The following is a 12067-nucleotide window of genomic DNA, read 5'->3' as shown; positions in this document are numbered from 1 at the left end:
GACTCTTGGATTTTTTGCAAGCCTTTCCAAAGATGAAGTAATTCCATCTGTGTTATAGTGACAATGTCAACAATCAAAGCAACTCCAGAATAAAGTTCAACCTTGGAACAGTGAGACTGGAAGGTGAGAGACGAAGAAAACCAAAATGCCATAGGAGTACTAACACTAATGAAAAGTGAAATGATGTAAGACTGTTTCCTTTAAGGCACCACAAGCTTTATGCAAAATATTCTTTATATTTACTAACAGCTGTAATTGGAGTTACAATATCAACTTAGACAGATCAGTGCCCTGATTCAGTGTAGGCGATTCTTACAACCTTAAGGAGAAAGAAAATAAGAAAATACAAAAGCTATAGGTAGAAACTATAGCGAGCCTTCTGGAGTACAGTTACTATTGTACATTGTAAAATGCATGAAATGCCTGTATATGAACCGCTTTAATCTTATTCTGTGAGAAAAACAGGAGTTTATACTATTCTAAGCCTTTAAACACCAATCATGCAGGTTTAAAAGTCCAGTTAAGGTGAGATGATCTTCATATTATATAACAATTTTATATAACATATGTTAGCACAATAACAAAAGAATTCTTTCAAAATCTTTTTTGCTTACCTTCCTTTTCAGCAAATGATTGACTATCCGCAATGACTTTTGGTATTTCTGGATTGTAACGAGTCCCCTCTGGAAAAATCACCAAATACATCTGTGGAATTAAAAAAGAAATAAAACAGTTCTTATAATGAATGTAAACTGACTGTTTTTAAAGAAATATCAACATTTTACAGGTCCATATTTTATTTAGCTCACACCATTGACTATTGTAAGGATCAAAAGAAAATCAGAATACTTGAGCTGAAATTTCTTAGCTCTAAGAAACTTACTGTTCAAGGTTCAAAATAATTTAATTTGAATAAATTACAAAGTGTCCATTTTTTTTTAATAGTGATCTTGCCCCTAGTCTTTCCTTATACTGAAATATACAATAATTAATTCATTTTTAGACATACTATTAATTGAAATGATGATAGATCTTGGGTGCCTTTTATGTCTCTCGCTGAATTGGATATTAAATATATTAGGAACTCATATTAGCGTAATTTGAACTTTAAAGTCACATTCCTTTAAGCATGCATGTCTGCAAGGTTAGAGTTCCCAAGTAAATTAATTTGCTTGCCTGTTCAGCACCGAATCTATGGGTTCTCAAATCACTACTTAGGTAAAGGCTGCCTAAGTATCTGCATATCTGCAGATTATGTAGATTATGTACCCAAATAGGAAGAGTCAAATTTGACAACTTTCCATTTTCTTTTGAAACAGAACAGAGGGGGTTTGTTTTGTTTGTTTTTTTTTTTCTTTTTGCCTGTGTGTCTTGCGTATCTCCTACAAAGCTGATGCAAAACATCACTTAAACATTGAAAATTTCATATTGAGGACTCATCTGCAGAATCAACTATGGTCACAAATGATAACTGCTGCACAGCTGAACATGACACATTCATTGTAAAATATCTACTGTAAATACTTAATTTATTAACTTTGCAGAAAGCAATCTCAATAAACATTTGAAAGAAAACAAGATAATGAAATTACAAAACAGTTCAAGGAATATTGTCAGTGATTAGACAAAGACTTTGATAACTGGGAGTGCACATCACATAAAGATGCAAAGTTAAATAAAAATTCAAAAAGAGACACACAGGAATGCAAAAACATCAGAGTATGCTGGTATTTGCACTTAATGATTGTGGAACAGCTACAGAAAGGGCTGAGTGCCAAAAGACAAGCCCCAGCAAATGACCTCTCCAGAATCACCCCACAGTGAGGAAGGTTGAAAGATGCACTAAAGTGCAGAGGTGGGAAGAAATCTAGGAAATGTGCCAACCAGAGAAGCCAGCTGGAGATCAAGAAAAAGGAGAGCTGAATACATACCTTAGACCCTGACAGGGAAAAAAATCAAATAAACATAAAAAATAGCAAAATCAGTGTCAGTAGAGTAAAGAGAGCTAGGAGAAAGGCTGTACTTGTCACAGTATGTTTGAGGGAAACTGGCAGACTGCAGAGGCAGGTGAAGCCCAAGAATGTTCAAGGACCCGCAGAAAAGATGCATATAGATTTGGTGGTGAGGCAACAAAAGAAAATGGGTTTAAGAGTCAAGGTGCTTACTTTTTCATATATAACTGTAGCATAAATATAGGGACAAGTACAGGAATCCTTAGACCCAGATGTAGTTCACACTTCCCCCAGTCATCTATACATTTCATATATGAAGTATAATGTTGAGATATTTAAGTGACTAAGTAAAATATTTCAGAGGTAGGTGGAAAGGACATAATATTCAAATCCAGATGCATTCTTCTTTCTTTTCATATATGTGCTTATGTGAAAAACTTGTAATTTGGATGCTTAAAATGGTACTTCAAGATGAGCTGTTCCAGTTCCACCCCCATTAAAGACTGCATTGCTCAGCTCTAAAGGGTAATACAGCAACTGCAAGAGGTTATAGAGCAAAGGAAGTGAAGCACACAGGACAGGAATACCATTCTTGGTACATAGCTTAGCACTTACAAGCAGGCAACATTGTTACTGGTCTTCAAAACAGATAATCACCCCCAAAGCAGGCGGCACAACAGGGAACAGTATCTACTTACTTCAGTCCTATGTGTTTAACACAAACCAGGGACTGAAATTGTATTTTACTTATTAGTAAACACCTACAACACAAGCAGACAAACAGGTGTGTTGACCAGAATCTGCGTATCTCTGAGTTGAAAGCATACCAACAAGACAGAGAAGTGGCCTTTGCTTTAAATTCAGCATATGATAACCTACTATAAAGCTCATTAGGACAGTTTTAAGAGTAGAATTCATGAATGTAAATAGATGACCTACTTATACTCACATACAGTGCTGCACAAGACAAAGATATCCTGCAAGTGCCAGAACCACTTGTACGACTGGCTTTTCTCCCACCATGGGCAGCAGAAGTTAAATCCTTAAGCACTATTTCAAAAGACTGTAAGAACTACAAATCTCTAAGATTTTAATAACTAAATAAGCTTCCCTGAACTTCGAATAAGAACTTGTAGAAACATTTTAATTGCCTAGAAACACTAGCTGCAGCTTAGGCCATTTTTAACACAGATTTTTCAATTAGGGCAATTAGCTACATAAAAGTTACACACTTTATTGCTGCAAAATACAGTCGTCATGTTCAAAACAGCAGAGACAGTTTTGAATTACCACAGTCCCTGATTCATTAAGACACTGATTTTAACCCAAGCAATAGGTCCCTATGCTCAAGTATGTGGTACTTTCACTCCTTCTGTGGAACAGGTGGGTGTCAATAAACTTGGTATCTCTCATCAATTTGAAAGCTTCAAGGAGTGGATCAGAATTCATTTAGTAGAACCCTACTGATTCTTGTTGGAGCCAGAAAATCAAAAAAGATGCAAGTCTTTTGCATTTTGCCAGTCAGGGGCTGCCTGAAGAGTCCTCAGTGCAATGTCAGTGCACTTGTCACAACCCACAAATGAAAGGAATGGAAGATGGTAACTGCATTTTCCCAAAGAGCAATGCTTCCTTTTCCCAGCACTGTCGAGGTCTCACAGGAAAACAGAAAGAGCAGTGGCACTAAGTGGGGTTGTGCTTTCAGACAGGGGAGAGGGCAGCTGAGAGAGTCCCTGATATAGATCAGAGTGCCACAAATTGAGGTATGGATGGAGCAAGGGAAAGCAGCAAAGTGACACATGAGTCCCTGGAATACAGAATGACCATAAACATACAGCAAGAAAAAGTGGCCAAGGGGTTTGGAGAACATACTAGAGTGAGTAGATGCTACTCTGTAGAAGAACATAGGGCATGAAGAAGTGGTAACTACTGACTAAAGCTATCTTGCATTTACTGTGCTGTTCTCATGTCAAAAAGGGAAAACAAATATTTTAATTTACAAAATTCAAAATTGTCTTAAACAATGCACTTACTTAGTTATAATATTATTATTACTGCTATTGTATCCTGACAGCTAGACAGATTCATATCTGCATCCACTTAGACCACTGCCTAGAAAGTATGCTTCTAGTGAATTGGATGAGAATCATTACCACTCAGATCAATAACTGAAAAGCATATAGTATGAGAAAACCTATCTGGTATCATTGAAACAAAATACAAAAGGTGATGTGGGAAAAGCAGGCAAGGACATCTGTGATTTACAGTTGTCAGGGATTTGCAAATTAGTAACTATATCACAAAATTATTACATGAAGCCTCATAGCAATTGTATTAATGTGTCTGTAGCCTCTATGTTTTTATTGTTTGATTAGCATTTCTTCCTATAACAGTGACTTATTCTATGACTGAATGAATGACAAAACCAAAACGCATAGTAATCAGCTAAATATTGGTTGTACAGGGTTAAATCCCACATCTCAGAATGAAGATTTCCTACTCTTGATGCATGATTAAAAAATAGAAGTGACATTTTCACTTATCAGATGGAAGACTGCTGTTCAGAAGAGTTAACTTTCTTTATAAATCAAGTAGATTAGCATATCAAGTAACAGCTGGATACCCATTCATTTGGCTTACATTCATCTATGGCTTACATTAAAACAACATTAACACAAAAGTGTTCTTTAAACACTGTGACAGTTTCTGATCTCAAAAGACATAAGATTGCAATTTTTTAGCAATCAGTCAAATTTTATGGAATTTTAAACCAAATCACACCATCTTGAGTGAATTTTATCAACAAAAGTCTCAATAATGCGCCATTTAAGCATATAATTCAATGAGAGTTTGAAAAGCAAACTGACTTCCAGAAATAACTAAGAAAATATACTAGTTCAAGATCCCCACTAAGAAAATACAGGTGCAACAGTGTTTCAGTCTGCTATCAGCTTTGAGCCTGTCTGACACTGATGTGGTATATCTGGGAAGAGTCATGGACCAGCTGCAGACCTGATGGCAGGAAAAGGGGTTGTTTATAGCAGACAGGTGGATGAAGTCAGAAGACGAGGTGAGCAAGGAGAAACACATAGTCCACCATTGTCTACACAAAAGGAGGCATACCAGAGCACTGATCAGGTTATACTGTGCATGTAAGAGGCCAAGAAGCAGCCTTACTTTGCCTGTCAGTTTTAACTCAAATTTACTTGTCTTAACTTAAAAACAAACAAACAAACAAAAAAACCCACCAAAAAACAAACAAACAAACAAAAAAACCCACCACCAAAAAACCCAAAAGGTCCACAGTGAAGCAGTAAAGAGCTTGCTGTGCTAAAGAGAACAAAAGACTGGTTCTGTCTTCCTACACATCTTCAATTTCTTAATGGGAAAAGGAATGGCTCCAGACAGACTGAACATTAATCATCTGGATTCTTCTGTTTAAACTGTACGTGGAGAGAAACTGTAAATAACAATGTGACCCTTAACACAGATTCCCGTCCATCTCTTCTTTATTGGTATATAAATCTTTCCTGAGCAGCTGAAAGGCCAGCTGATCTCTAGCACTACATTAAAGAAAGAACTCTACCACGTACACACAGAATGACTAAGCTACACCAGCTGCCCACCAAACTGAGAAAGTCCACCCTGAGCTGTACCATACAGCACATGAAAATTCCAGAGTCATAGATTAGTCCTTTTTGCGTGAAGCTGATAAATTCAGGGCATACTTGATCAAAATTTCTTCGTTTTAAAAGCAATATGGTTGCTTGTAAATGTCATGCTAAGTTACAGAACTGCATGAATAATGCAATAAGGACACAGGCTATCATATTCTTCTCACAGTAGTTACTGTAGGTTAAAGGCCATTTAAGAGCATCTACATTTAAATTCTCAGATAAAGTGGGCTATAAGAAGTTTATTTTTCCCTCAAATGACAGCTCAATGGTCTGTGTCTTTTACCCCTGCAGATGCAAACATTTACCTCAATAAACAGGCTTTTAAGAACTTTGATTTTGTAAATTTAAGTGTCACTCCCTATAGAGTTTGACTGAGAGATTTTAAACAATTAATTTCTGCAGGTCTTATTTCTCTTCTATACTGCAACACCTGATAATATGAGGCAAATGGCAACAACTCCCTGGTATCCACATCCAGGTTCTGTGGTCATTTCCAACACCACCAAACTCCCAGAGAGCTAACAGCAGGTACTCAAGTGGTCCCATATTTATTAGGCATTAACGCTGATAGGCTAGGTAGAGGCTTTCAATCTACACACAGCTCAGGAGGGAGAAGAAAGATGATTCCACAAACAAAGACTTCCGGATTTATTTCACTTACTAACCCCATGAAAAGCAGAACCCACATCAGTTGTTATTTTTAAAGAAAAGCTTTATGCTTAAACGTCTCCTTACATTCCAACTGTGCTAAAATGACACACTGCAGCAAAGCTGAACACCATTTGCAGGTTTCCAAGGACATAATCAGATGAGTTTCTAGGCACATCTTCCCAAGATTGTATTAAAAGAAAAATACACATTTTTCTAAAGGAGATTAATTTAATACAGACTTCAAATTAAGACTCTCACCACAATGTAAAACTTATAATAACAAAAACCCCCGACTTTTTAGGGGGTGCAGAGGGAAGCCAGAAAACCAGACTCAAGCAGTAGCTGTCTTTTTAGCTAGCAAGAAATCCATGGGTCTATGCTGGAAAACACCTTGCTGGCTCATTTCATCCAAACTAACTAAAATGAACTTAATCAGAACTCTGCAGGGGGAATAATTGCTTAGGGGGATGACTACAAGTAAGTTTCATACTTCCTGCAAGCAGCCTTTGCTTATTCCCTTACACCTCATGTTACAGCAAGTAGAGTCTTTACTACTGACATATGGCAAATAATGAAGCAACACAACCTCTTTTCATCCCAGGACTTTCCCTGGTAATGAGGGTGCAGGTTGCCATCACTGAACATGCCCATCTTCTGCATAGACATCATTGACTAGATACTGTTTAGCTGTTGTAATGTATTTCTGGCCTAACTTACATGCTAACAATGTGAACTTTCCTTTCTTAATTAAAACAACAAAAAAAAAGTTAAATTATTTTTTGAAGGCAAAATGAATTTGAGCATTGTCTGAAATAGGGACACTTTACTCATTTACGCCTCTCAGTAAGCACAAGGTCAATTTATTTTTTCAACAGAAACAAATGCACAAACATAAACTCACTATCTCCAAATAAGAAAAAAAAATACTATTATGAATGTCAAAACAACCCATGAACTCTTTTTACCCAAGTCTCAGCTTATAAAAGTTTTGACAATATGGGAAGTCTAAGTCCTAATAACACAATTTTAAATAAAATGGAAGTTTAACTGTTCTATATCAAGGCTTGCTTAGTTGTTTTCTTTTAGCTTGGCCAAAAAGGAAGAAAAAAAATTTAATGCACAGCAAGTAATGGAAGCAAAGCACAGTGATTCTAACCACTGAGCCACAAACCATACAGGGAGTCATGAGAAAAGTCACTTGGCAGTAACAGTCATTCTTCAAATAGAAAATTATCAAGAGCTTGTTTTGGGTTTTTTTCCCTCCTCCAGGCATAGCAGACAAAGTTATTCAATTCTAAGATGCCATTGCCATTAAAAATGATTGATCATTGTGATGACTAATTAACATTTGGTAGGAAAGGTTCTTGACTTTTAGAAGTCGAGTGTATCAGTCTCTGACAAGCACACAGTAGTCAAAATGTTGTCTTTTGAAACAGAGTGTTTCTCTTTTGAAATAGAGGTTTCTCAAGAAAGGTACTATAGTTTATATTCTAAGTCCAGATCCGCCTTGCCCTCTACAGAGAGGACCACAAAGTTCCTGTCAGTCATAAAGAAACAGTCAAACTTTCCTCAGTTTAATTAGAGGTATCACTCTAATCACAGAAAGTAACTGTAAAAACACAGAAAGAAAACAAATCCATGATTACCATCTTAGTAGTTTGTGGATATCGGGCATGGCTCTTTTCTCCAACAAGCCTTTGCCATTAAAAAAGTCAAAGAAATGAGAAGGAAGGTATAAGCTTACTGGAGTCTCAGCTTTCATCTGGGCCCGCAACTTCTCTCTCATTTCTTTCTCATTGAATTTGGCACTTCTTTTTACATAGACTCCTCCATGCTATCAGAGAGAAAAAAAAGGGAAAGCATTAAGTATTTAAGCAGTTTAATGTAGAACAGCTGATCGAAGAACAAACAAGAGACAATGACAAGTCATCTTTATGACTCACACTGCAAATTGACGACAAGACATTTTCTCCTATTGCAAAAACATGTGAAACTAATTTTACATTTGCATATACTTTAGCTCACAAAATTTATTTTAATAAAAATCAGACATAAAAAACCCCCAATGCATAAAACACTTGAAATGTCTTGTTTAAAGGTGTTAACTAATTAACTAGAAGATGGCATTAAAAGTGACCCCAGGGTATTTATTCCTGGCAGTGCTGACATGCAGCTTCATTTGTGCATCAAGGGAAAATCAGAAAACTGATACTCACATGTCAGTACTTACACGTCAATGCTTTCAATTCTATATGCCTTCTCTTAAATAGTAACTAATGCAAATACTGGGAAGGCAAGTATCATTTTTCTACATACAAAATTTATCAATAGCACAAAAGTAACTAGCGTAGGTCTTGAAAACCTTCATGCACTTTACTAGAGAACCAGACTTTTAATAAATAAGTATATCCCAGGATAATAATTGAATAAGTAAACCAAAATCTTCACAAAGCAAAGAATTCTATAGAGGTATTTTTACTGAAAATTTTTATAAAAAGTAAAACTATGTCCCTAAAGAGATTAATTTTATAACTTGTTGCACACAGCTTATCATAAAACTTCAGTAAAAGCACACACAAAGAGAAATTTGCTCTATCATTTCCCTCTTCCACCACGTTGTTTATCTACAGAGAAAGAGTATGCAAACAAACATGCACCAACTATGAACTACTGATACAATGAAGTCTGGAAAAAAACATTATTAGTTTGCAAATAACAGAATTTCAGGTTTAAAGTACATTGTTTTCATGGGTTTTCTGACTGACTACATAACTTGGTAATACTCTTTTCTATTCACCATGACAATTGGTATTACGATTTGTCAGAAAACTTCTGTCCATTCATGGTTTTGCATGCTCTTAACAGAAAGGTGACAGTAAGATTAAAACTGTTAAGAGCTGAGCCTCATTCAAATACCTGATCTCTGAAAAGATACAGTACATCATAGAAATAGGTGTAGTGGCTGGGTGCAGAGATGTCTACCTGGCATGGACAGGAATAAAATTTGAGGGGTTAGAAGGAGGTGAGCAGACGAGGTGGTCATGCAAAGTGCTTTCAGCATTTGCTTTTCATGGTGTGGAGAGATGGCTACTTAGCTAGTGGTGTTTGATGTGACTTTTGAGTTGTTCTTCAAAAACTGCAGTGAAAGGGAACAGAAAGCCAATGATGCATTGAGTGCATACTAAATATTCTGTCTTAACTTTATCAACTGTGGTTCCCTCCCAAGGTGAAGTATCCAGCTCGAACGGACAGCTCTGCTGCTGTGACTGGCAGGGGACCAAAACCATGAACAGAATTCCCCAGCTCACTGAGCTTGGCTGTGGCATGGTATTGGGACCATCCAACAAGCAGTTTAACAGTTTCAGACAGAAAGCAGCATGAACAAAAAAACATTTCTTCAGCTGTGTAGCAGAGAGCCTCATGTTATCTCCACATGCCACATATAAGACTGCGTTCAAGATCTGACACTATTAAAGGGAAACAGGAGTCTTAAGCAGACTAAAGTACAGCTGTATTCTGACGCTCAACACAAGCACCCCTTCCAAGAAGGGCAAACTCAGTTTGGTATAGGAAAAAATTAATCTACTATATAAGACTTCCATGTAATGGGTAGGTGATCATTCTCTGTGAGCTCAGCTGGGTCAAGCTTTGATAAATGAGAGAAACCTGGAATAGAGGTATTCCCTTATCATCAAATTACTAATCAGCTGCAGTAAACTGGAAAAATACTGAGCCAACTTTTCCTTGTTTAATTTGTCAATTTGGACAAATGAAGTTACTATTGGACTTTTTGGTCAGGGACACACATCATGACACCAAAGATAGATCTGGTGTTTCATGTCAGACATTTTAATGCTCAGAAATAGATTTGCACATCTCAAGTAAATGAGCACAGAGTCATGTAACATAAGAACAGACGAAGTATCACAAGATCAGCATTCACTGCATTCACTCCAACTCCACCACTATGGTAGGTCCCTGTGGTTCAGAGGTACAGAGCTAAAGAGAGGGAGGATATGTGGCAAAAACTCAGGAACAGCCAAAAGTGTGCACAAGCTGATGCTGGATAACAGAAAAGATAAAGGCATACTCTCTATGTTAGAAAGTCAAGCAAACTGTGGGGTATCAAAAATCCTTTTAAAAATTACACCCCAGCCTCATCAGGGGTACAAGGTAAATAGGAATGAACTGGATAGTATAAGCAAATAGAAGTGATTGAATGAATTGGTAGCAAATAATAGGGGCAAGAAAATATTTCAGATCTACCCAAAAATAATAAAGACAGTTTTAGGAAAAGAAATCGGTTTTACTTAATAAATCACACTTGGAACATAATAGGTTAATTTAAGTGTTTCTTTTCTTTCCTTGCTATTAGATAGCTGCTTCAAAGAAGAATGCTAGTTATGTGATTGTATATAGCTCAAATTCCCCAACTTGTATTGCATTTCCTTTTCAGTAAGAGATCAAATATATGAACGCTCTTCAAAACAGATTTCTGGAAGTACTGTTTTTAAGGTTATAATTTTTTTCCGCTGTACTTTAAAAGCCCCTCTCTCAGTCAACAATGGATTGTGTTTACAAATATACTTCCTTTGTGCCTGAATTTTGCTCTCCTGGACATCCAGACCACGTTTATTTCCAAACAGGATGTTTACCTGAGGAAGGGAATATGAATTCCGTGAGCATGGCGTAACTACGTGGCTCTGGAAACTTTTAGTGGAGTGTAAGTGACATCACTGACAGAACATCAACAGGAAGGGCAGGAAGTGTTTTATGTTTTTGCACTGTTTGGTGTGATAAAAACAATAAAAATACCTATTAGCTTGCACTGCAGGCCTTCTGCATCCCGTCTCAGTCATTTAGTCATATATGCATCACCACTGCCTGTCAATTGTGTCAAAGATTTAAATATATATATAAAAGTATATATAATCACCCCCCACTGAATCTTGCAGAAGTTTTATTTTTTGAGGAGTCCAAATCTGAATAGATTTTATTTAATATATACATGTTTTGATTAAAAATGTAGGTGACATTCAGATTAAGTTCCACAGGAACCTCCTTTTAACAGTCAATATACAGCTCAGGAAACTGAGCACCGGATATTCCACATAGCAAAAGTAATTTTCCAAAATCTTGAAAAAAAAAATTTCCGGAAATCTAGTGATAGTGGATGGAATATATATATCCTGTTTGTATTTTAATTAAAGCAGACTTAAATCACCACCACTGTAATGACTAAAGGCAAGGACAAAGAGCAAAATATTTCCATAAGCAGATCAGTCACTTTGGTGGACAAAAGTGTAGAGAAGCATTAAGGGCAAGCATTAGACAAGTGAGAATTCCATTTTCTCCTTATGCATACCCTTAGTGAGGTATGACAGGGTCTGAGAGTTTGTAGTTATTTAGGGGACAGGGACAGCAAACCTACCAATAAAAGAAATTGCGAATAGTTTTCTCATTTTCTCTGCAGCATATACTTCTCCAAACATACTACATTTAGCAGAAACAATGTCAATCACCCATGCTCCAGCCTAGATCTATAGCCTACTCACTAAAGTGCTATCCAAAAGACAACAAAGATTTTCATCCATGAAGCTGAAGACACTGGATGTGCTGCAAAGATGAGGGAGAGTAAATCCTCCTATTTGGACATACACTTGTAGTTGCCTACTCTTCATACATTTGTTTACAAATTAATATATAGTTCCAATCATACCCAGCATAATATTTTTCTCAATGTTCTCCACCTTCTTGCCCTCTTGGACAGGGTTGACAGTCAATTCAATC

General features: G+C 36.7%; 1 protein-coding gene across 1 annotated transcript in view; it reads right to left on the bottom strand.

Annotated features, from left to right (window-relative positions):
* Positions 1-12067, bottom strand: part of AGPAT5 (1-acylglycerol-3-phosphate O-acyltransferase 5) — a 51633-nt gene that overhangs the window by 24238 nt on the left and 15328 nt on the right. The window contains 2 exon segments of the mRNA NM_001245597.2: positions 615-705; positions 8022-8111. Coding sequence (NP_001232526.1) covers positions 615-705; positions 8022-8111 — 181 coding nt within the window.

This window comes from Taeniopygia guttata, chromosome 3 (assembly GCF_048771995.1).
Source record: "Taeniopygia guttata chromosome 3, bTaeGut7.mat, whole genome shotgun sequence".
NCBI classification, from domain to species: Eukaryota; Metazoa; Chordata; class Aves; order Passeriformes; family Estrildidae; genus Taeniopygia; species Taeniopygia guttata.
This window is presented reverse-complemented; position numbering and strand designations above follow the sequence as displayed.